The sequence below is a fragment of the Hyperolius riggenbachi genome, chromosome 12 (assembly GCF_040937935.1).
Source record: "Hyperolius riggenbachi isolate aHypRig1 chromosome 12, aHypRig1.pri, whole genome shotgun sequence".
Classification (NCBI taxonomy): Eukaryota; Metazoa; Chordata; class Amphibia; order Anura; family Hyperoliidae; genus Hyperolius; species Hyperolius riggenbachi.
In genome coordinates, this window is record NC_090657.1 from 107727800 (window position 1) to 107754776 (window position 26977).

Consider the following 26977-nt stretch of genomic DNA (forward strand, 5'->3'; position numbering starts at 1 on the left):
GGGTGACAGCTATGGTTTTCTTTTTTTTAGGATGCTATTCAGCACTGAGTGAGAGGGAAGTGAGCAAGGGGGTGGGATAGTTTCTTTGTGATTTAACAGGGTCATGAGATTTTGGGGGGAGGGTTTTTTCTTTACCAGGGTGGTGGTATAGTGGATGGTACTGTTTCACAACTGTATTACTTGCTGTTTAATAGGGATGGTCAATGAAATGCAAATAATTTTGAGTTGATGCAGCAGTATGAAAATTATTTATGCAGTTTAAAAATTAACCAATCAAATCAGACGAGGTAAAATTTGATTGGTCCTTTTTCAATATAAAATCTGCATAATCCGGTAACAACTCAATTATTGGCATCTCATTGACCATCCCTACTGTTTGATACTGTGTTTTTTCTTACATCGTCCACCAACGGTTTGTGGGTTGAAAACTGAAAAAACTTCAATAAAACATTTAAAAGAAAAAAACCTACATGATTGTAAATGCTTTCTGTTTTAAGAAGGCAAGATTATATTTTATTCTTCAGAAATTTTCATTAAGAATGTGTGATTGGTTTGATTCAGGGACTAAAGTCTGGTGCACACATACAATTTTAACTGTCCAATGATTGGCTAATTTACCACCTCCATGTAGTATGAGAGCTTACCTACACAACCTGTTCATATTATTCAAAATCTGTTGGCCCTCATACTACATGAAGGTAGTAAAAATAGGAAGCACAAGTCTTAAAGCAACTGTATTGATTAATGTGCACTTTGTATTCCCTCTGGAAAATAAAGCAAACCTGAACTAAAAATAAACCCAAAGAGATAATCCATTGTATGTGTAGTACCAACACTATGTAGACATTTCCTCGTGTCTCCTATTATTTTCATTGTAAGGGGTTACATTTTGCATGCACTTATGCGCGGCTATTTTTCCCCGCCGATGAGCTGATGTTAAGGGAGGGAACACACCTAACTTTCAGTTTTCCGCGCGCGTTTTTCTGCATACTTTTTCTGCACACCAAGTGTGTTTCCATGCAGGAAAACGCGCACGTTGTTTCACAGCAGCTGATGTAATAGAGAAAACTGCCAAAATGTGCAGAGTCATCATGCAGAATGTCAGTTTTTTTTCTGCGTGCGAACAACACAGTAAGTGTGAACTTAGCACATTGATTAACATGAGTTCTCAGTTTTTCTGTGCAGAAAACGCGTACGAAAACTGTCAAGTGTGTTCCCTGCCTAAGTGGTTTAACAGATATTCTGTCTACCAATTTGTTTCTATATTGTTAATATTTGCTTATCAATCTGATTGCTATTGGAATTCGCCTTGGTCTATTTTGGTCATAGATGAGTTTTAAAATGCAAAAGATTGCTGGGAGGTCAAGTGACCATACTTGTCTATGCATGGTAAGAGTCCAGTAACCAGATCTGCTCAGTCTGCATTAAAGAGAACCTGTACTGAGTAAAAATATTTAAAATAAACACATGAGGTAACTTCAAATGAACATTACATAGTAACCTCGCCATCAGTTCCTCTCAGAAGCTCACCATTTTCTTCTGACAATTATCCCTTCTAGTTCTGACAATATTTTGTCAGATCTGAAATATATCAGTTGCTGTCAGTAAAATATCAGTTGCTGTCAGTTATAGCTAAGAGGAAAACTGATGTACCAGGTAATGTCCATGTTTCCCTATGGCTCAAGTGGGCGATGTTACAGTTTAACTGTGTGCTAACCAGAAAGCTGTTATGGGTTAATGGCCATTTTCAAAATGGAGGACGGAAAATTCGCTTGATCACAGTGAACAAACGGGACGTGGGACAGGAGAAAGACACTGAGGAGTAGACTACATGGAAGGTACGTATGACTTGTGTATGCTTATTTTGACTTTTAATTTTCAGTTCAGGTTTTCTTTGAGCTGTACATATTTCTACACAGTATGGAAAAAAACATGAGAACAGCAACGAAAATAAGGATTGTTTATTATCAGATTTGGGAACAGACAAGGGATAATTTGTATTACACAGCTTTATTTTATATCTTATAAGAGCAAATGTAATTTATTGATATTTTAAAGTGAATCTTAAAACCATAAAGGTATGGTAATATAATTATATAACCTCAGCCACACATCAAACATACTTTGAATTCATAATGTTCCACACATATTCTCATATTCATAACTCTTTCACACCAGGTTTTAGACACTTGGATTTGTAGGCTCAGAATCCATTGTCCATCTTTTACCACTATTTAGTCAGTGGCCCCTTCCTTCTCACTGTTATTGAAAGTCCCATGGACAGACATCTGAGTTGTTTGCTTTGACTTGGGTTTCTTTTACATCCTCCTGTACCTCCCATGGACAAACCTCTGCCAGTTTATTTGTGTTTTCAACACCTCTGTCTTCTGTGTTGCATTTGTTTATATCCTTTGTGTGTTTAATGCTGCTCTCATGCTGTTCTGCACACCTTTTGCTTTTCTCCACAAGAGAATAGTGGTAACGTCTGTTGTCATGCTTTGTGGTAGGTTCTGAACTGTACAAACCTCCCTCACTCTTGCTAATGGTTTTAGTCAGTGGTCGAGGATCTTCACTTGTCCAGCTACACAAGGAATCTTGCTTACTTTGCGATTTGTACAAAGTGCACCCAGATGGTTTGGAACTGTTTGATGGCTCCCATGTAGCTGTTGCTTCTACCTCCTTAGGAGGAGGCTCCCAGCTATGGCTCTGTGATTGACTCATGGTGGCTGGAGTTCCTTCAGAGTCCAGACTCTCCCAAGGGCAGATCTCACCTCTTCGGGCTTCTAAATCCAAGCTGTCAGAGGTTTTAGACTGAATGGGGCATGTGTCAAATGTCTTGCTTTGTGATTGGCTTAGGGTGCCAGGAGAACCAGACTCCTCACTCTCCCATGGGCACACTGCGTCTCTCTGCCTGCCTAGCGCTTCAAGCTTCATAGTTAAGCTACGCCCACTGAGTCCCTCCATCTCTACCTCTTCCCATGGACAAAGCTCTTTTCTCTTTTCCTCACTCTCCCATACATTATTATTTTGGACCTTCTTTCCGTCTACTGGAGGACTATGAAAGGATAAGTTACTCCCTGACTGACTAAGGGGACCCCCTGCACCTTCACTGTCTGTGCTCTCCCATGGACATATTTCACTTCTTTTACTTTCCACGCTGTTGGACTTGTATGATATATTTTTCTCCCCCTCCATGCTTTCCCAAGGACAGACTGCCTCTCTTAGTTGGCTCATTCGTTCCAATCTTCTTCCTGGTGATGCATGCATTGAAGTATTGGGAGTAGATTGTTTCTCTTCCTTTTCCCTTGTGGTGTCTATTTGCTTATCTATTTGTGGAGATGAGCAAACTGATCCTTTGTCTGTTACATTTTGTGGAGCAGGCATTAGCTTCTTGTCTTTGATGGAATTAGTTTGTACCTCCCAAGGGCAAATATCTTCCAGCAGTTGTCTTTTGGCATCCACAGTTTCCTCTGTAGCCAGCTTTTTTTCCCTGGCTTCCCTTGCTGCAGCTGTTCCTTTAAAAGCTCGAACTGCTAAAACTATACTTTTCAGAGTATTTTTGTATGGTGGCCTTGTAGACTCCACAGAGTCTGGTTTCTTTACTGCTATAGTTGCTGTGTCCAAGCCTGGGACAGGGACTGTAGACACCGAGTTATCTGCATGTTCTGCATGTTGCATTGCATGGCTACTTGTGACAGGTGATGCAAGTGATGAGACTTCAGTTCCTGTCTCAGATTGGCCAGATTGCTGAAGGTCTTCTTCTGGACTCCTAGGCTCTTCACCACTGCCTAAGCTATGGTGTTTTCCTCCAACATCACCTTTCTTTCCACGTGAAGCATGGGACTTTCCTAAAGCGTGTGAACTGTCCACACTGCTGGATTTTCCAGGAGCATAAGTGACATGTTTCTGAGACCGATTTTCAGATGATATTGGTAGCTCTTGCAACTCCCAAGGACACACTTCAGCTCTGTCAAAACTTCCACCCAAAAGAGGGTTACGACTCCCTTCCATTGTCTTCTCTGTGGCTGCATCTGTTAGTGGACCCTTTCCTCTAGAACTTCCCATCATGCTGTGTGATTTTTGCAATGTCCCAGCAGGTACAGCTAATGGCTTCTTATCAGCTAACAGATTATGAGCACTAAGAGATTTACAGACCAGTGGGGCCTGACGCAGAGAATCTCCTCGAGAGCGTAGGGAGACATTCCTGGCAAGGTTGCGTCTCATTAAAGAATCTCGTAAAGATGCATCCCGAGTCGAGCTCTCTAATCGTGGGGAAGTGGCTCCTGCGTCCTTGGTTTCTTGCATGTGGTCATAAGTGCTGTGGGACTTGCGTAACGAGAGAACTCTCTGTCTAAGAGACTCTTCACGAAGTTTCACACTTCCGCTGTCCTGCTGTCTTCGTCTCTGTCCACTAGTTGAGCCTGGTGATCCCTCACGCTCCTCCCGCCCACACTGCTTGGAAACTGAGTCTGGAATCTCTGTGATTCTTCTAATGATGGAACGCCCAAGTCCACGGCGAGAACTACGCTTCTTCTGCAGATGAGGATTGTTTAGTGTCATCTTCTTTGTTTTGTGGACTTCCAACTGTGCATAAAGCTTTTTAAGTTCATCCTGGAGACAGGAAAGTAGAAAAAGTAAGAATGTAAAAAACAAACAAACAAAAAACAACAACTCTATAACATAATGTCCCTTTCTCCTGCTATAAGTCTTGCAGTTGTATACTATGACCTTTTTGCAGAAACCCTGTTCCTACTCCAAAAATGTGCATATAGCATAGTGTATCAGGGATAGACCATGTGGTCAAACAATACAGGGACCTATATGAGATCTCTGAAGCATGTATAAAGTTTTTGACTCAAGAATATGTTCCAGTCTTCTAGTAACTAAATGATAAAGCTGAGCTTAGGGGTGCAGCAATTTCCACAGCTGCCATAGTAGTTGCTATGAGGCTGAAGAGCAAGGCAAAGTCCCAGATGCGTTTCCAGGTTCATGCAGACAGTGCAACCGCCCTGAGTGCTGGACAGGGCCAGCAAGTGAAGGCAGCGCAGCAGGGGAGAGTGGGCGGGCATATCGCTACAACTCACCTTCCTAGATCCATGCTTCCTGAATCTCCTTCCTCCCAGGCATCTGTTGCACTGGAAGCAGCACCCCCTGTGATGACGTAATCGCATGTCATCATAGGGGGTGCTGTTATCAACGTCGCAATGGATGCCTGGGAGGAAGGAGATTGAGGAAGTGTGGATCGAGGAAGGTGAGTTGTAACGCTATGCCCGCTGTCCCCCACCACTGCCATACTACTTATACTGGGAGCACCTATGCCTGGTTTTAATGGGAGCACCTATGACTAATGGGAGCACCCATGCCTGGCTATACTGGGAGCATCCATGCCTGGCTATACTGGCAGCATCTATGCCTGGCTATACTGGCAGCATCTATGCCTGGCTATACTGGCAGCATCTATGCCTGGCTATACTGGGAGCACCTATGTCTGGCTATACTGGGAGCACCTATGTCTGGCTATACTGGGAGCGCCGATGTCTGGCTATACTGGGAGCGCCGATGTCTGGCTATACTGGCAGCACCTATGTCTGGCTATACTGGGAGCGCCTATGTCTGGCTATACTGGGAGCACTCATGCCTGGCTATACTGGGATCACCTATGCCTGACTATACTGGGAGCACCCATGCCTGACTATACTGGGATCACCCATGCCTGGCTATACTGGCAGCACCTATGCCTGGCTATACTGGGAGCACATATGACTGTCTATACTGGGAGCACCCATGCCTAGCTACCTATACTGGGGGGACCTATACCTGGCGAACCGTTACAGTGGGCACTTATACCTGGCCAAACTATACTGCAGGCACCTATACCTGGCTCTGAGAGGGGGAGGATTTTTACACCCTCACCCTGTGTGAAATTTAGCCTAGAAACTGCCCTGCAAGGTCCCAATCATTCCCTAACCTGCTCTTTTTTATGTCCTTCCAAAGGTGGGTGCACACATCTGATCTTGATTGGACAATTTTACCAAAAGATTTTAAATACTTGGAACATATTGTGCAGGCAAGCTCTTGTACAGTATGAGTGGTTAAAATGTGGAATGCATTACCACAGGAAGTAGATATGGCAAATTATTTATCTACGTTTAGGGGACTGGCATGCACACCTTGCACAGAAGAACATCCATGGTTTAATTACTAGGTACCAAATTTTTAGGACCATAAGATGCACCTTTTCCACCTAAAAAGTGGGGGGTTAAGTCAGTGCTTCTTATGGACCGAATACATGGAGTGCCATGACTTACGAATACCTGCCAAAACGAATGGATCCTGACCCATCGTAATGACATCAGGGACTCCCTGTCATTTGCTCCCAGAGCCCTGTTTGGCTTTGCAGAGTAAATGAGAGGCAGAAACAGCACCGTATGTCTGACCTGCTCCGGGCACCTCCAAGCAATGAGCGACGTCTTCTCTCCCTCAAGCAGGGGAGAACTGGGACCTTTTGGCCTGGGGGGAAAACACAAACTAGAGGCCCGTTTTCACGGCAGCCCCAGCCTAAATGACATCACACATGTGCCCCACGTGCTATATACCGATAGTCACGTGGGAAATACAGAAAGGACACTCGAGGGACAGCGTGACAGGTAAAGTATAAATGCACTGGCACCGGGGGGGCACATAATACATTTTGAGTTACAACGGTTGGGGTTTCTATGTCTTACACAAGTCCTGCAAGCAGCCCTTCTGGAGTCTAGGGACTGTCGAAAAGTTTTCAGCCTAGACAATATCTTATGTAGCTGTGCACATGCAGTTAACAATGGTGAGAGACCAGACAGATTTTTTCCCATGGACCCTGCAGGTAAGCCTCTGCTCTGTATCATGCTGTGTATATTTACTAGCTTGCCCGCCCTGCAATTGCTCTGTAATTGGGCGTTTATTTCCCTCATTCAGCCTAGTGTTTCACATTGCCTTATACAAAAACCTGAATTCACCATTCACAGTGCCAGCCCTAAATCATTAAATGAGAGGCAGCCTGGGGGGAAATCTCCCCCCTTCCCCCCTGGCCAGTCCTCCCCTGCCCTCAAGGCTTCCACTAGTGCTGGCTTCTCCTGGTTGCATTATTACACATGAGAGGCACTAGGGGGAGCCGTGAGGGAGAAAAGATGTCACTCGCTGCCTGGAGGCACACGGAGCAGTTAAGACACATGCTGCTGATTCCACTGAGCATTTACTCTGCAAACCAAACAGGGCTGGGGTAGCACATGAGGCAATAAAGGGCACATAACAAAGCACAAGAGGTACAAGGGGAACATAATAATTAGGGGGAGAAGCAGGGGAGGACTGGGACCTTTTGGCCTAGGGGGAAAACACAAACTAGAGGCCCGTGTTCATGGTAGCCTCAGCATAAATGATGTCACACATGCGCCCCACTTGCTGTATGCCGCTAGTCACATGGGGCGCCCATGCGGAAATACAGCAAGGACACTTACAGGACAGCATGACAGGTAAAATATAACTGCACAAGCATCGGGTGTCACATAGTACATTTGGAGAGACGACAGCCAGGGGTTTCGGCCGTGTTCGTTGTTCGTGATTATCGCACTCTGTTACCGATGTGCACCGGATTAACCACATCAGCCTGAGATTTCCCAGCATCTCAGATTCTACCAATTTCCACTCCAAAACAAAAAGTTGTTGATTAGTTAGGCAAGCTTGTGGCAGCACTGATTTTCATCCAAGTCGATAGTAATTATCAAAACAGTTGGTTGATCACCGACTCGACAGATGTATGGCCACCTTAATTCCCCAAGGCCCCCCCCCCCCCCCCCCACACACACACACACACACACACACACACACACACACATCCAAAGAGGGACTGTCCCTTCAAAAGAGGGACAGTTGGGAGCAATGATGGTGAGAGAGCAGGCAGAGTTTTTTTTTATTCCCACTGACCCTCCAGGCAAGGCTTTGCTCTGCATTATGCCATGTATATTTACTAGCTTTCCCACCCTCTAATTGCTAATTGGGCTTTTATTTCCCTCAGCCAGCCTAGTGGTTCACCTTATACAAAAACCTAAATGCAGCAGGCCCTGCACCAGTCCTAAATCATTAAATGAGAGGCAGCCTGGGGGCAAATCTCCCCCCTTCCCCCCTGGCCAGTCCTCCCCTGGGGAGAAGCTCCACAAGATGCTCCTGCAACTTATGGTCGTATGTTTTATGGTGCAAATAAATATGGTGATTCTCTGTGGTATTGTGCCAGGGATTTTATCTGATTGTCATCTGGAGTTGGGAAGGTTTCTTTTTGTTTGTTTTTTTACCCTTTTAGGGCTAATTTTCACCGTCCTGTGGATCAACAGGGATATGTAAGGGTGCAGGCTAGTGTTGTACCTTATTTTCTGGTTGAACTCGATGGATGGATGTCTTTTTTTCAACCTAACTATGTAACCACATGGAAGTAGTAAAACTGGCCTATTGACATTTGATGTGTGTATGCAATTTTACTCTGCGACTATCTGAGATTTGTATAGAATGGCAGAGCTCAAGAAGGGGGTTTTAAAATTTCTTGTAGTGTGGGGATTGGGAAGATTGGATGACACTGACGTGGAAGCTGCTGCATTTTCTCCCGAACACTTAAAGGACAACTGAAGCGAGAGGGATATGGAGGCTGCCATATTTATTTCCTTATAAGCAATACCAGTTGCCTGGCTATCCTGCTGATCCTATTCTTATACTTTTAGCCATAGACCCTGAACAAGCATGCCAGCAGATCAGGTGTTTCTGATATTATTATCAGATCTGACTGGATTAGCTGCATGCTTGTTTCTGGTGTATTTCAGACACTAAAGGTGCATACACACATCAGACTATAGTCTTTGGAAAATGAAAGATCACAGACCAATTTTACTCCCTTCCATGCAGTATGAGAGCCATACCTTCACAGTCTATTCTATGGAGCTGAACTCTCCATCAGAAAAAAAATCTTTGCAAGATGCTGCACACAAATATGCTGCACACACTCAAAAGATCTGTAGCTGCAAAAGATCTGTTCCTGCCAAACATCCATTCCTGCAAATTGCAATGATAGTCTATGAGATCTGCAGATCATCATACACACATGATTTAACTGACATTCATCTGCAGATCAGATCCACCAGGATGGATTTTCAGATCTGCGGATGATTGCTTGATCTGCAGATGAATGTCAGTTAAATCATGTGTGTATGATGATCTGCAGATCTCACAGACTATCATTGCAATTTGCAGGAATGGATTTTTGGCAGGAACAGATCTTTTGCAGATACTGATCTTTTGTGTCTGTACAGCATCTGTGTGTGCAGCATCTTGCAAAGATTTTTTCTGATGTGGAGTTAAGCTCCATAGAAAAGACTGTGTAGAGTATGGCTCTCATACTACATGAAGGGTGGTAAGATTGGTCTGTGATCTTTCATTTTCCAAAGACTATAGTCTGATGTGTGTATGCACCTTAATACAGCCAAATAGATCAACTGTGCTGCCAGGCAACTGGTATTCTTCTCACTACAGTTGTCCTTTAAAGGGAACCTTAATTGTAACAAAATAAAGGAGTTTCACTTACAGTGGTTTATAAAAGTATTCGGCCCCCTTGAAGTTTTCCACATTTTGTCATATTACTGCCACAGACATGAATCAATCTTATTGGAATTCCATGTGAAAGACCAATACAAAGTGGTGTACACGTGAGAAGTGGAACGAAAATCATACATGATTCCAAATATAAAAAAAAAATAACTGCAAAGTGGGGTGTACGTAATTATTCAGCCCCCTGAGTCAATACTTTGTAGAACCACCTTTTGCTGCAATTACAGCTGCTAGTCTTTTAGGGTATGTCTCTACCAGCTTTGCAAATCTAAAGACTGAAATCCTTGCCCATTCTTCTTTGCAAAACAGATCCAGCTCAGTCAGGTTAGATAGACAGCATTTGTGAACAGCAGTTTTCAGATCTTGCCACAGATTCTCGATTGGATTTAGATCTGGACTTTCACCGGGCCATTCTAACACATGGATATGTTTTGTTTTAAACCATTCCATTGTTGCCCTGGCTTTATGTTTAGGGTCGTTGTCCCGCTGGAAGGTGAACCTCCGCCCCAGTCTCAAGTCTATTGCAGACTCCAAGAGGTTTTCTTTCAAGATTGCCCTGTATTTGGCTCCATCCATCTTCCCATCAACTATGACCAGCTTTCCTGTCCCTGCTGAAGAGAAGCACCCCCAGAGCATGATGCTGCCACCACCATATTTGACAGTGGGGTTGGTGTATTCTGAATGATGTGCAGTGTTAGTTTTCTGCCACACATAGCCTTTTGCATTTTTGCCAAAAAGTTCCATCTTGGTCTCATCTGACCAGAGCACCTTCTTTCACATGTTTGCTGTGTCCCCCACATGGCTTGTGGCAAACTGCAAACGGGACTTCTTATGCTTTTCTGTTAACAATGGCTTTTTTCTTGCCACTCTTCCATAAAGGCCAACTTTGTGCAGTGCATGACTAATAGTTGTCCTATGGACAGATTCCCCCACCTGAGCTGTAGATCTCTGCAGCTCGTCCAGAGTCACCATGGGCCTCTTGACTGCATTTTTGATCAGCGCTCTCCTTGTTCGGCCTGTTAGTTTAGGTGGAGGGCCTTGTCCTGGTAGGTTTACAGTTGTGCCATACTCCTTCCATTTCTGAATGATCGCTTGAACAGTGCTCTGTGGGATGTTCAAGGCTTTGGAAATCTTTTTGTAGCCTAAGCCTGCTTTAAATTTCTTAATAACTTGATCCCTGACCTGTCTGGTGTGTTTTTTGGAACTTCATGGTGTTGTTGCTCCCAATATTCTCTTAGACAACCTCTGAGGCCGTCACAGAGCAGTTGTATTTGTACTGACATTAGATTACACACACGCTATTTAGCTGCACGCTATTTAGTCATTAGTACTCATCAGGCAATGTCTATGGGCAACTGACTGCACTCAGACCAAAGGGGGCTGAATAATTACGCTCACCCACTTTGCAGTTATTTATTTGTAAAAAATGTTTGGAATCGTATGATTTTTGTTCCACTTCTCACATGTACACCACTTTGTATTGGTCTTTTATGTGGAATTCCAATAAAATTGATTCAGGTTTGTGGCAGTAATATGACAAAATGTGGAAAACTTCAAGGGGGCCGAATACTTTTGCAAACCACTGTACCTGGGGCTTTGACCAGCCCCCCTGCAGCCGTCCTGTGACCGCGGCGTGAAGAACTGATCCTCCGTTCCCCTGCCGCTGCTTCGGTTTTGCCGACTAATCAGTGGGCGGTCCACTGCGCATGTGCAGCCCTTGGAACACGTACCCTGGTACGCATACATGCCATTGAACACGTCACCTGCGTAGGCGCAGTAAAGAGAGAACAACTTACTGCACCTGCGCAGGACCGGACGTGTTCGATGACATGTATGCAAACCAGGATACGAGTTCCAAGGCACGCACAGGCACTGTGGAGCGCCAACTGATCAGTCAGCAAAACCGAAACTTAGCAGCGGAGGGGAACGGAGGATCGGTTCTTCATGCCGCGGGCACTGCGGGGGGCTGGCCCCAGTTAAGTGAAACTCTTTTATTTTGTTACAGTTAAGGTTTCCTTTTGTTACAGTTAAGATTCCCTTCAAAGTGAAAAATGTGGAGGAAGTGATATTACTGATGACAAGGGCCCATACACAATTAACTTTTTCCCCTGAGTTTTCTCCTAAGTGATATTTTCACACCTTGTCAATAAATGCCTTTTAAACCACCAGCAAGTCAACGAAATACTCAAAGGTATAATTTTGATAGTGTTTTTTTACCTAATTTTTGGTTCTTTTTCAATTACAATGTGCTAAAAAGTTATTTGAGAGCTTTCCGCCAAATGGCATAATGGGAGAGCAGTTTCAAGAGGATAGTGCACTATCTCGACTATTTCATAGCCAAAAGGGGGGGCATAGCCGTTCGCCACAGATTGTTAGAGAGCCGGGATGGGCATTTCCTGGAAGATGGGGTGCACGGTCTGGGGAACGATATCTTCTTATTTGATTTGAGGGAAGCCCTGGAAGCTGCGCTCTGTTTGAGGGCGGGCATTCGTCCTTGAGGTGGCAAGCACGAATGCTGTGGCGGGTCCATGACAATGCCGGCTTCTACTACATCGAAATGAGAAGCACAATGGTTTGTGGGTCATTGGGTTGATGGCTTTAGGGCGGGTTATCAATTAGCTAATGGCACCATGTCATCACTGGCGAGGTCCAGTGGCATAAAGTTTTATCCATGTCGTCACTGGCGAGGTCCAGTGGCATAAAGGTCTATCGAAGAGGAAAAGCATTGTCACGGGACCTGTCTGAGCACAGTTTACACGGTTTTCTTCTTATTGTTTAATGCATGTCAGTATTAATGTTGTTATATTGTATTACCTAATATCTGTATTAAAGCTGTGTCCTTTAAACTCCAATTGGGTGTCACCGCTTTATTTATGTAGATGGTAAGGTTCGTCCCGCATGGGCCCTGCCCGGTCAAGTAACCTGAGAGGTCAGGCAGGGCTGGAATGAGAAGGGCATGACTGGGCGGGCCCTGGGACGGACTGACCAGACAGTTGAGTCCAGGTGCGAATTAAAGGTGGAGTGCCTGAGGCATCCCCCCCAGGCAGATATTAAGGCAGGAGCAGGGAAAGTTCCCTCTTTCTGCCCGATCAGGATACAGCAAACTCCCACCCACCCTCCCTGTGCGTCACTTGTCAGTTATCCGCAAGCGGCCACGCGGGTGTTGGGAACATGCCATAACTATGCTACTCCTTGTTGTATCCTAACAGATTTGTCACAGCAGGACTGTGTCTGTGACAATGCCAGCTTCTGTTACATCGAAATGAGAAGCACAATGGTTTGTGGGTCATTGGGTTGATGGCTTTAGGGCGGGTCATAAATTAGCTAATGGCACCATGTCGTCACTGGCGAGGTCCAGTGGCATAAAGGTTTATCCATGTCGTCACTGGCGAGGTCCAGTGGCATAAAGGTTTATCCATGTCGTCACTGGCGAGGTCCAGTGGCATAAAGGTTTATCCATGTCGTCACTGGCGGTGTCCAGTGGCATAAAGGTTTATCCATGTCGTCACTGCCGAGGTCCAGTGGCATAAAGGTTTATCCATGTCGTCACTGGCGAGGTCCAGTGGCATAAAGGTTTATCTGTGTCGTCACTGGCGAGGTCCAGTGGCATAAAGGTCTATCGAAGAGGAAAAGCATTGTCACAGGACCTGTCTGAGCGTGGTTTACACGTTTTTCTTCTTATTGTTTAATGCATGTCAGTATTAATGTTGTGTTATATTGCATTACCTAATATCTGTATTAAAGCTGTGGCGTTTAAACTCCAATTGGGTGTCACAGCTTTATTTATGTAGATGATAAGGTTCGTCCCGCATGGGCCCTGCCCGGTCAAGTGAGTTCACTTGATTACAGTAAAGCCTGTTTAGCTTCCAGAAATGTAAAACAAAAAACCAGGAATTAAAAAAATAAAATAAAATAATGAATGTACTGGGAAAAAAACCTGTGCATTTGTCCTCTTGTCATGGAAAATGCTTACGGTTATCAGATCTGCAGGGAGTTTTGAATTGGGATGACATCATTTATAAAAGACAGAACCTGTCATGCTATGTCCTGGCTATGTCTAAAGTCTTCCTAAGCTCTTTGGAAACCTTTGCCTGCATTGCCGCAGCCCACCAAACAGCTCAGCAGCCACCAAGTAGGCCACGGCTGCAGAGCTAGGGTCAGGCCGCGGCAACGCAGAAGGAGGTGACCAGAGCCTTGGCAGAACTTTGATAAAAACCTGCCATGGCTGCTTTTCAGAGGGGGGCAGAGTGCTCACCTGAAATATTTATGCCCAATTAGGCAAGTAATTAACCCTGAAACCTCCCCAATCCTGCATCATTAAGACAGAGCTTGGCATGGCACACCCTGTCTTTATACTGAAAGTACTCTTTAAGGGTCCTTTCACAGTTGGTGTAGTGTGACAGAAGACATATCAATAAGAAGCAGTTACGGGCACCCTCCGTCATTCAGCTCTTTATTGTGCAATCTGTTCGTGCAACATAAGATATATAAACATCACCTGGTATTCATGGCGATAGCTGTGCGGGGTGGAGGTGGGTGTTCAGGGCTGCAAATGGGTCGGCGACGGCAGTTTCGCGTCCAACAGGACGCTTGGTCACGCTGTGTTCCACAAAGGATGGCAACCGAAGCACTTCCGGAATAAGACGGGGATCAGCCCCGCCCCTTCCGGTTGCGCGTCGGCGCCAATGCGCCGTTGATTGGTCGGCACAGAGGGAGCGCGCCTGGATCTTATCACGCATGCGGAGCCTGGCTACGCGTAATAGGTGCGACCTAAGGGTCGCACGGCGGACCAAAATTAATTTTAAATGTAGAAGTCAGCCGGTATAGGCGTAACCTTATACGTAACGCCGCCCTATTACAAGCGTATCAAAAGAAGTCATGTGACCTCAAGGCATGCCAATCCTGTACATACCACCAAGCCCCAAAACCATATGCATACACAGGATCCAAGCGCCATCTTGTGGCCGAAACAATAAGTGCACCACTGTGTAGTGAATAGCCACATAATAAAAGTGACTTAAAACCAATGTAGATGGGGCGGAGTTGACAGAAGACCACATAATTCCATCCATTCTAAATGAACACTACCCTAAATAGCCTAAACACATATGTTACAATATAAATAGCTACAAAAAAGGGGGAATAAAGGGAAAGGTTTGCAATATCGCTAATACCTTACCTGTTTATGGGGTATTTGAATACCAATGAGATTAATATGGAATTTACGGCAGAATTGAGCCATACGGAGGTGACTTTTTTGGACTTGAAGTTAGTGATCCAAGATGATGGGATTTACAGTAAGGGCTATAGAAAACCGCCGGCCACAAATGCGATATTGCATGCTAGCAGTTTCCACCCGAAACATGTTATTGGTGCAATTCCATATGGACAGTACCTGAGACTGAGGAGGAATAATAAAAAGGAATTGGATTTTGACTGTCAAGCAGATGACATGACAGAGAGATTTACCAAAAGAGGGTACGACCCCGTCCAAACCTTTCCCTTTATTCCCCCATTTTTGTAGCTATTTATATTGTAACATATGTGTTTAGGCTATTTAGGGTAGTGTTCATTTAGAATGGATGGAATTAGGTGGTCTTCTGTCAACTCCGCCCCATCTACATTGGTTTTAAGTCACTTTTATTATGTGGCTATTCACTACACAGTGGTGCTCTTATTGTTTCGGCCACAAGATGGCGCTTGGATCCTGTGTATGCATATGGTTTTGGGGCTTGGTGGTATGTACAGGATTGGCATGCCTTAAAGGTCACATGACTTCTTTTGATACGCTTGTAATAGGGCGGCGTTACGTATAAGGTTACGCCTATACCGGCTGACTTTTAAATTTAAAATTAATTTTGGTCCGCTGTGCGACCCTTAGGTCGCACCTATTACGCGTAGCCAGGCTCCACATGCATGATAGGATCCAGGCGCGCTCCCTCTGTGCCGACCAATCAACTCCGAGCATTGGCGCCGACGCGCAACCGGAAGGGGCAGGGCTGATCCCCGTCTTATACCGGAAGTGCTTCGGTTGCCATCCTTTGTGGAACACAGCGTGACCAAGCGTCCTGTTGGACGTGAAACAGCCGTCGCCGACCCATTTGCAGCCCTGAACACCCACCTCCACCCCGCACAGCTATCGTCATGAATACCAGGTGATGTTTATATGATGTCTTATGTTGCACGAACAGATTGCACACTAAAGAGCTGAATGACGGAGGGTGCCCATAACTGCTTCTTATTGATATTGATTCATGTTACTCTTTCTTCCATCACTTTATGCGGAGCACACGCCAGTGGCCATTGTTCATTGTGCAAGAGACTGCCTGTGCGGGAAGTTTTGACCTACTCCATTTCTGCCCACGGATCCCCCCTGAATATTAGGAGTGCCACATTATCGTTTCTTCTGACACTAGTAGTGTGACAGAAGAGCCTACTGCGGTGTACCGCACCATTGCCAACATTTTGTTCCCTATGGCAGACTGCACTGACAAGGAAATCTGTGTGACACCATCCCTCACTCTGTGACGTACTTCTGATCTGCCCATGAGTGCTGCACTGCTAACGCAACAATCTATAAAGATTGTTCACTTTGCCACTTCCCATGGAGTTGTGCGCCGACTCGGTATTACGTGCCAACACACTGCAGCTTCTGCATCGACCGGGCCACTTCTATCACATCAACTGAAAAATGTACCATTGACTTTGATGGCCCCTGCGACAAGCTGTGGCATGGGAAAGTACCATGACGCAACGCGGTAAGTATGAAAGGGGCCTGAAAGAAAAAGAGTAAGCTTGTGACCAATAAGTCTGCTTCAGACTTTATTCCTGTCATCTGATTTCTCAGTTCTTACCCTGATGTCATCAGGATCCAGACTGTGTTCACTCCAAGCTGAGGTAATACTGCTGTTTAGATTGGAACGGGAACGTCTCAAGTCCAGCTCATCTTCATACACCTCAGCTGCAATCTCTTCTCGATGAGGAGCTCCTGCATGCAAAAACTAGGAAAGACACTCATAACTGGTCTTGAAAGGACAACGTCTCCTAAATAAGTATATGAGCATATAACCTTATGTATTTATTACCTTGGGCACAAACAGCAAGGTGAGTGTCATTGTGACTGTCCCATGTGTGTGAATGAAGAAGAGGAGGAGTGTCCAATCCGGGTGAAGTGAGGGGACCATAATAAACCTAAAGTGAGAAACAGTGCAACAAACACAACTGTGACATGTGCTCAAATTCCATGCTGTACAATGCAGTGGTGATATTTGGATTGATAGGAAGGCAGGCCACACACTACCAGTGCTTTACCATATCACATCCTGCAAGCCTTTCCCTCACAAATCACTTTTGTCTCCAAAGAAAAAGGTTACACTGCCAACCACATGAAGAATTTCCCGAATGTTGTTGGAAAGACCTCAGGAATTGGGTTGGAAAGATGTAGGTGTACATCATTGTATCTGACCTCACCTGAGTATGTGGAATGCAGTGGATATAAGCATCTCATTGTGTATTGCCAGTCCCATGTAACGTGGTTCATGGAATGCAGAGGGCACAGTACGAGCTCCATAGCACAGGTAACTGCCCCAGAACAGAAACAGGAGCTCCGCTACAGAAAAGGCACGGAGAGTTGAGTCAGACCTCTATGTGCATAACGTGTTGCTGAAAATCGAGTAAGATAGGTATGACATGGTAAACTTACCGATTGACATCATGTAGTCCCACCGATCATAATCACACGTGTAAAAGATTAGCCCTTCTTGTGTTTGTGAGCGTATGACCGCCGACACACCCCTCTGCATGTTTTCCAATATGCCCACTGTCCATCCCACAAGGAACCATATGCAGACCATCACCATGACACCCAACATGCATAGCAAACGCACACTTGTCAGGTAGGGAACACGTTGTGCAGTCCTCGAAAGGAAAACCTTCATCACCCTGTCATTATAAATGTGAGAAACTCGTTGAGTATTTACATCTGGTCTGATTCAAGGTCCCAACCGTTGTTTGATCAGAGACCCTTATCCCAAATTCCTAAGGATCAAAACAGACTTGCAAACATTTTCATTATCATCATCATTACACTTTTTTATCCTAAAACACTCTGCCCTGCCAGAGGGCATCCTTTTCTGTCCTGCCCAGTACTTTAGTCCTGGATTTCTTACACCTTTCCTGCAAAACATGTTCCGGCTTACCTCAGATTGCTTCTGTTACCTAAATGCACATGAAACAGAAGCCGGGGGCAGGTAGAAGATGCTGGACTGAAATAGGTATCTCAGCACCATTATTAAGCTAGGACTCCAGACAATGGCCTCAATTCACTAAGCTTATCTCCTGTCTTTAATAACATTTCTAGCTTTATCACCATGGTGATAAGGCATTTAGTATTCAGGAAACATATTACCTCAGGCAAACCTAAAGGAATACTTAAGGCAAAAAAAAAAAAATGACATTTACTCACCTGGGGCATCCCTCAGCCCCCCGAAGCTGGATGGTGCCCTCGCAGCCCCGCTCCGATCGTCCTGTCCCCGCCGGCGGCTACTTCCGGTTCGGCGACAGCCGCCGACAGGCTGGGAACGCGGCTGATTTTCCGCGTTCCCAGCCGCTGCTATCACCCTCTATGCTGCAATAGCGTCTATATATACGCTATAGCAGCATAGAGGGTGATAGCAGCGGCTGGGAACGCTGAAAATCAGCCGCGTTCCCAGCCTGTCGGCGGCTGTCGCCGAACCGGAAGTAGCCGCCGGCGGGGACAGGACGATCGGAGCGGGGCTGCGAGGGCACCATCCAGCTTCGGGGGGCTGAGGGATGCCCCAGGTGAGTAAATGTCATTTTTTTTTTGCCTTAAGTATTCCTTTAAAGTTAACTCTTCTGTCTTTAAAATAACTCCAGAATTCTTAAGTTAAAGACAGGCTGTTAATTAACTGTGTGTGAAAATAACTACAGAAGAGGTAACTTAACTACAGAGGCAGTAACTTAACCACTTGAGGATCGTGGGCTTTACCCCCCCTTAAAGCGGAATATAACCCTGCATTTCAACTTTGCTCTAAAACATTATTTACAGTATATTATATGCAACCAGCATTTTTTTTTTACTAGACCAGCATTGGAAGGGTTACACAGGGCTTTAAAGTCCCTGGAGATTTTTGCAGAGCATCCGAACTTCAGTTAGATACTTTTTGTTTACAAATAAGTATCTAAGTGTTTATTGTGACTCATCTCTCTCACTGAGAAGGAGCTTGGAGGACAGCCAAAGAGTGTATAACTGTTTATCAATAGATACATCTAACTAAATAGAATGTAACTATCTGAACGTCTGCACGGAACTTAAAACCTCTGTGTTTAACCCTTCCAATGCTGGTCTACTAAAAAAAAAATGCTTTTTGCATATAATATGCTGTAAATAATGTTTTAGAGCAAAGTTGAAATGCAGGGTTATATTCCGCTTTAAGGACCGGCCACTTTTTTTCCATTCAGACCACTGCAGCTTTCACGGTTTATTGCTCGCTCATACAACCTACCACCTAAACGAATTTTGGCTCCTTTTCTTGTCACTAATAAAGCTTTCTTTTGGTGCTATTTGATTGCTCCTGCGATTTTTACTTTTTATTATATTCATCAAAAAAGACATTAATTTTGGCAAAAAAATGATTTTTTTAACTTTCTGTGCTGACATTTTTCAAATAAAGTAACATTTCTGTATACATGCAGCGCGAAAAATGTGGACAAACATGTTTTTGATAAAAAAAAAAACCCATTCAGCCTATATTTATTGGTTTGGGTAAAAGTTATAGCGTTTACAAACTATGGTGCAAAAAGTGAATTTTCCCATTTTCAAGCATCTATGACTTTTCTGACCCCCTGTCATGTTTCATGAGGGGCTAGAATTCCAGGATAGTATAAATACCCCCCAAATGACCCCATTTTGGAAAGAAGACATCCCAAACTATTCACTGAGAGGCATAGTGAGTTCATAGAAGATATTATTTTTTGTCACAAGTAAGCGGAAAATGACACTTTGTGACAAAAAAAAAAAAAGTTTCCATTTCTTCTAACTTGCGACAAAAAAAAAATGAAATCTGCCACGGACTCACCATGCCCCTCTCTGAATACCTTGAAGTGTCTACTTTCCAAAATGGGGTCATTTGTGGGGTGTGTTTACTGACATTTTGGGGGGTGCTAAATTGTAAGCACCCCTGTAAAGCCTAAAGGTGCTCATTGGACTTTGGCATGACAATCTTTTGATTTTTTTACACACAATTGTCCATTTACAGAGTTATTTCTCCCACCCAGCATGGGTATGTGTAAAAATACACCCCAAAACACATTGTACTACTTCTCCCGAGTACGGCGATACCACATGTGTGGCACTTTTTTTGCACCCTAACTGCGCTAAAGGCCCCAAAGTCCAATGAGTACCTTTAGGATTTCACAGGTCATTTTGCGGAATTTGATTTCCAGACTACTCCTAACGGTTTAGGGCCCCTAAAATGCCAGGGCAATATAGGAACCCCACAAATGACCCCATTTTAGAAAGAAGACACCCCAAGGTATTCTGTTAGGGGTATGGTGAGTTCATAGAAGATTTTATTTTTTGTCACAAGTTAGTGGAACATGACACTTTGTGAAAAAAAACAATTAAAATCAATTTCCGCTAACTTGTGACAAAAAAATAAAATCTTCTATGAATGCACCATACTCCTAAATGAATACCTTGGGGTGTCTTCTTTCTAAAATTGGGTCATTTGTGGGGTTCCTATACTGCCCTGGCATTTTAGGGGCCCTAAACCGTTAGGAGTAGTCTGGAAATCAAATTCCGCAAAATGACCTGTGAAATCCTAAAGGTACTCATTGGACTTTGGGCCCTTTAGCGCAGTTAGGGTGCAAAAAAAGTGCCACACATGTGGTATCGCCGTACTTGGGAGAAGTAGTACAATGTGTTTTGGGGTGTATTTTTACACATACCCATGCTGGGTGGAAGAAATAACACTGTAAATGGACAATTGTGTGTAAAAAAAATCAAAAGATTGTCATTTACAGAGTTATTTCTCCCACCCAGCATGGGTATGTGTAAAAATACACCCCAAAACACATTATACTACTTCTCCCGAGTACGGCGATACCACATGTGTGGCACTTTTTTGCACCCTAACTGCGCTAAGGGGCCCAGAGTCCAATGAGTACCTTTAGGCTTTACAGGGGTGCTCAAAATTTAGCACCCCGCCCACTTGCCAGGACAGTTAACAAACCCCACAAATGACCCCATTTTGGAAAGAATACACAACAAGGTATTCCATGAGGGTAATGGTGAGGTCATTGAAAATTTTATTTTTTGTCACAAGTAAACGGAAAATGACACTTTGTTAAAAAAAAAAATTCTGCTAACTTGTGACAAAAACTAAAATCTTTTATGAACTCACCGTGCACCTCACATAATACTTTAGGGTGTCCTCTTTCCAAAATGGGGTCATTTGTGAAGTCTGTCCTGGAATTTTAGGGTCTCTGCAATCATTACATGTATGGCCAGTATTAGGAGTTTCTGCTATACTCCTTATATTGGGTATACGGGTAATGCACTCTGGGCTGAAAGGAAAAATGAACGGCAAACATACCTTGCTCCACATCAATGGCAGATCTTGCTCCACATCAATGGCAGATCTTCCTCCACATCAATGGCAGTGATAACCTCAGGAGAGAGACACCCTGTGCCACCTTGCACTCAGGGTGAGCCACCAACTTATGTGACTGGGCCTCAGAACTTTAGTATACAGCATTATGCCTGTAGGATTCAGCAATATGCCTGCCAATAGAGATGACTCTGTGTGGCATTAAAACATCATCATAGGCCCAAATCACATATAAACCGGGGGTGTCCACACTCAAGGGAAATTCAAACATGCCGTCTTATATCGCCAACCCAGGACAGATCAGCAATATCAAGCATAGAAACCGATCCTTCTTCCGACTTTTATGCTTACCCGTTTGGTTTTCAAGCTTACCTCTCCTCTCCCTGCGACAATGTGCGAAAGACCACTGAGTGTGTGCCTACTCCTGTGTCTGGAGTTCCCTAGGTTCTAATAGTGTACCTGCTCGTGGTACCTCTCAAAACACTGCCCTACGCATAGGCCAGGCTGCAGGGGCGTAGCAATAGGGAGTGCAGAGGTAGCGACCACATCGGGGCCCTTGGGCCAGAGGGGCCCCAAAGGGCCCTCCCTCAACCACAGTATTAGCTCTCTATTGGTCCTACGCTGGTAATAAACACTTCTATAGGTGCTTTTATTAGTAGTAATCATTAACAAACTGTTCCCCATCCCATTCTTGCACCTCTGACACTGTGGTTGTCCTTGGCAGGTTTTGGTGTGCCGTATCAATTGTTATGTATAGAGCGCTTGGGGGGCCCCATGTAAACCTTGCACCAGGGCCCATAGCTCCTTAGCTACGCCACTGCCAGGCTGGTCAGGACAGCGGGGACAATAATAAACGGTGTCAGTCCTTGTTCCAGCCCTGCTGCAGACACGGCAACGTTTTCTTCAGATGCGTTGACCTGGGGCACACGGAAGCTGATAGGCGTAATGCTTTCCATGCAGTCGGCTAGTTGCATCTGGGGGGGGGGGGGGGGGGGCTGGCACCTCCTGGATACAGGATGTCCAGAATGTACTGTTCCTGAAATTGGAGGAAAGATCCAGTTCTCCCAGCCTTACTGTAGAGAACAAAGCTGTTATAAACTGCCAATTGAATCAGATAAATAGACACTTTCTTATACCAGCGTCTTGTTTTCCGGGTAATTAAATAGGGCGCTAACCTCTGGTCATTGAAGTCCACCCCTCCCATGATGACATTATATTCGTGGACGACAAGGGGCTTTTCAATGACCTTAGTTGCCCGTTGAATTTGGACTGTCGTGTCTGTGTGAATGATGGACAGAAAGTAAACGTCCCTCTTGTCCCTCCATTTCACTGCGAGCAGGTCTTCAGTACGCAAGGAGGCCCTCTGCCCCCGTTCAAGTCTGGTGGTAACGAGCCATTGGGGGAAGCCCTGGCGACTAGGCCACGCAGTGCCACAGCATCGGATTCCTTCTAACTTTAAGTGCTGAAAGAGGGCCACACTTGTGTAATAATTGTCCACAAAAAGATGGTACCCCTTCTGGAACAAGGGTGACACCAAGTCCCACACAACCTTTCCACTGCTCCCCAGGTAGTCAGGGCATCCGACCGGCTCCAATTTTGAGTCTTTTCCCTCATAGACCCTAAAACGACATGTATAGCGTGTGGCCCTTTCACAGAGCTTATACAGTTTCACCCCATACCGGGCGCGCTTGCTTGGGATGTACTGTTTGATGCCAAGGCGCCCGGTAAAGCGTAAGAGGGACTCGTCTACGCAGATGTGCTGTTCAGGGATATAAGCATCTGCAAATGTTGATGACAGGTGGTCTATGAGGGGCCGAATTTTTTGGAGCCGGTCATAAGCAGAGTGGCCCCTTTCATGACAGGTTTCGTCGTCGTTGAAGTGCAGGAAGCGCAGGATGGACTCAAATTGTGTCCTGGACATGGCAGCAGGGTACAAGGGAACATGATGTACTGGGTTCGTAGACCAATACGCCCGCAATACATTCTGTTTCATTAGTCCCAAGTGAAGGATAAGGGCCAAAAAGATTTTAATGTCGGAAACTTGGACTGGTTTCCACCGGAAAGGCTGGGCATACATGCTCTCCGGGTGCTCGGTGATGAATTGTGTGGCTTTACGGTTGGTCTCAACCACAATTAAGTCCAAGAGAACCTGGGTGATGAACAGCTGCAAAAAGTCTAGGGCCGTTCCTAGATGAGCTGTCGCCACCTGGACTCCAGACTGGGCGGTGAAAGGGGGCACTACAGGTGCGGCGGAATCAGGGGATTGCCAATCTGGTTGTGCCAGCACCTCTGGGAGTCTATGGGTACTACGGGCCCGTCTTCTTCTTGGTGGCTGCGACGGGGGTACTACTGCACTTGCCACCGTACCAGTTTCAACTTCCATGCTGACGCTCACCACTTCGCCAGGGTCTACAGAAGTACTGGTACCAAGTCCAGGAGATGCTGCGCTGCTGGTGCCTGCCTCACCAAGAAAACTATCAACAGCGCTAGCACCACCCTGCTGCCCTTGAGGCGGATCCTGCGCCACCTGCGGTCTAACGACTTGGGGTCTGGTACGCCTGGCTCTAGCCGGGACCAAAGCCTCGTCATCACTTTCGGTCAGGGAACCACTGCTTTCTACAGGTTCAAATTCGGACCCGGAAGATTCGACGGATGATTCTTCCCAAAAGAACTCATCCGACTGGTCCATGTACCTGTATACCTCGTCATCAGAAAGCCCCCTTCTTGCCATTGTGGATTGCTAAATTTATGGGGTTTTCCTCCGAGACTACCCAGAAAAAAAGAGCACCTACCTAGCAAAAAGGGAGTATTTGAGAGGTATTGGGGTTGGTGGGAAGTGGGGTCTCAGAGGCAATCAAACAATCACGGGACAATCAAATACAATTACAGCACAATCGACTCCAGTCACAGCACAAGCAAATCTGATGCACTCGGAAGGTGGTGGTTGGGTGTGGTGGGGGGGAGGGTGGTGGTTGGGTGTGGTGGGGGGGAGGGTGTGGTTGGGTGTGGTGGGGGGGAGGGTGGGGTTGGGTGTGGCGGGAAGTGGGGTCTCAGGCAATCAAACAATCACGGGGCACTCGAAGCCGATCACGGGACAATCAAATACAATTACAGCACAATCAAATCTGATGCACTCGGAAGGTGATGGGGGGAGGGTGGGGTTGGGTGTGGCGGGAAGTGGGGTCTCAGAGGCAATCAAACAATCACGGGACAATCGAAGCCGATCACGGGACAATCAAATACAATTACAGCACAATCGACTCCAATCACAGCACAAGCAAATCTGATGCACTCGGAAGGTGGTGGTTGGAGGTGGTGGGGGGGGAGGGTGGGGTTGGGTGTGGTGGGGGGGGGGTGGGGTTGGGTGTGGTGGGAAGTGGGGTCTCAGGCAATCAAACAATCACGGGGCAATCGAAGCCGATCACGGGACAATCAAATACAATTACAGCACAATCGAATCCAATCACAGCACAATCAAATCTGATGCACTCGGAAGGTGATGGGGGGTGGGGGTGGTGGTGGGGTGGGGGTTGTTGGGAAGTGGAGTCTCAGAGGCAATCAAACAATCACAGGACAATTGAAGCAGATCACGGGACAATCAAATACAATCGCAGCACAATCGAATACAAGCGCAGCACAATCGAATACAAGCGCAGCACAGTCAAATACAATGCACTTGGACGGTGATTAGGGGGGGGGGGGGGGGTCTGAGGGCGATTTGAGCGGGTGAGGGGTTGATCAGGAACCTGCACGGGGCAGACTGAGTCCTGATCTGATGAGAGGCAGACACAGGGGGTTACTGATCAAAGATCAGTTAGTGATTGCTGGGGAGGACAGATGTAAACAAAGAGAAGGGGATGTAATCAGAAGGGGGGTATGAGGGCAATCGAGGGCCTGGGCAGGTGATCGGTTACCCCCGCGGGGCAGTTAGGGTCTGCTCTGATGGCTGGGAGTGCTGAGGGGTGATGGACAGGTGATAGACAGGTGATCAGAGGGGGATCAGAGGGGGATCAGGGGGTAAGGTAGCTGTATACAGATGTATACAGTATACAGGGGGGTAGTCTGGGATGGGGTGTGGGGGTGATCTAAAGGTAGGGGGGGGGATCAGGGGTGACTAGGAGGCAGTTAGGGACCTAAACTAAGGGACAGCGTCGCTAGTTAGTGGCAGGTGGGGGGGGGGGTTTACAGGGGTGCAAGGGTGCTGGGCAGGGGTCTGCTGGGGTGATCAGGGGGGGGTCTGAAGGCTGGGGTGGGAGATCAGGGGGGCTGGAGGCCAAAAAAAGCAATGTGCAGTGTATACCTGTAATGGCTTCCTCCTCGCTGGTGGTCTCTGGAACAATGAGACCACGAGGCGAGGAGGAAGCACGTATAAGGCACTTTGTTTACCTAACAAAGTGCCTTATACTCCCTGATTGGCTAATAGTGCGGATTCCTCCGCTCGCCGGCGCTGCTAAGTGGCCTTACAAGGACCGCCGCCTCTGTGGGTGAGCTGGTCCTTAACCACTTGAGGACCCACCCTTTACCCCCCCTTAAGGACCAGCGCTGTGTTGAGTGATCTGTGCTGGGTGGGCTCTGCAGCCCCCAGCACAGATCATGTAGCAGGCAGAGAGATCAGATCACCCCCCTTTTTTCCCCACTAGGGGGATGATGTGCTGGGGGGGTCCGATCTCTCCTGCCTGCATGTGGCTGGCGGGGGCACCTCAAAGCCCCCCTCCGCGGCGAAATTCCCCCCTCCCTCTCCTACCTGCTCCCCCCCGGAGATCAGGGCTGCACAGGACGCTATCCGTCCTGTGCAGCCAATGACAGGACGTCCCCTGTCACATGGCGGCGATCCCCGGCCGCTGATTGGCCGGGGATCGCCGATCTGCCTTACGCAGCAGCGCCGTACAATGTAAACAAAGCGGATTATTTCCGCTTGTGTTTACATTTAGCCTGCGAGCCGCCATCGGCGGCCCACAGGCTATTCACGGAGCCCCCCGCCGTGAATTGACAGGAAGCAGCCGCTCGCGCAAGCGGCTGCTTCCTGATTAATCAGCCTGCAGCTGGCGACGCAATACTGCGTCGCTGGTCCTGCAGCTGCCACTTTGCCGACGCGCGGTATGAGTGCGCGGTCGGCAAGTGGTTAAGGGCTCCACTTCCCGGCCGCCCCTGTGCGTTAGGCGGTCGGGAAGTGGTTAAGGAATGAAGAGATAAGATAACGCTCTCACTGTGTGGTGGTAAGTTTTCTTTTGCCTTATTATCTCCAGCATGATCTTAGTGAATTGAGGCCAATCTCCTTCACCAGAGAAGAAAAAAAACTCGTCATATTCTTCCACTGCACTAAACATTCAAGGGAGAATGAGGTTGTCATAGGCCTCAATTCACTAAGCTTATCTCCTGTCTTTAATAACTCTTCTAGAGTTGTTACCATGGTGATAAGGCATGTAGTATTCAGGAAACATTTTACCTCAGGCAAGCCTAAAGTTAGCTCTTCTATCTTTAAGTTAACTCTCCAATCCTTAAAATAACTCCAGAGTTAAAGACAGGTGTGTGAAAATAACTACAGAGGAGGTAAATTAACTACAGAGAGGGTAAATTAACTACAGAGGAGGTAAAATAACTACAGAGGAGGTAACTTAAGGAATTAAGAGATAAGATTACTCTCTCACTGTGTGGAGGTAAGTTTTCTCTTGCCTTATTATCTCCAGCATGATCTTAGTGAAATGAGGCCATAGACAACTAAA

General features: G+C 46.1%; 1 protein-coding gene across 1 annotated transcript in view; it reads right to left on the minus strand.

Moving 5' to 3' along the window:
* Positions 1-1991: 1991 nt before the first annotated feature.
* The window catches only part of GPR179 (G protein-coupled receptor 179), a 90882-nt gene continuing 65896 nt past the window's right edge, over positions 1992-26977 (minus strand). The window contains exons 7-11 of the mRNA XM_068262401.1: positions 17327-17565; positions 17095-17233; positions 16710-16815; positions 16479-16625; positions 1992-4611 (exon numbers count right to left, since the gene is read on the minus strand). Coding sequence (XP_068118502.1) covers positions 2263-4611; positions 16479-16625; positions 16710-16815; positions 17095-17233; positions 17327-17565 — 2980 coding nt within the window. The 3' untranslated portion in view covers positions 1992-2262. The remainder of the gene's footprint in view (positions 4612-16478; positions 16626-16709; positions 16816-17094; positions 17234-17326; positions 17566-26977) is intronic.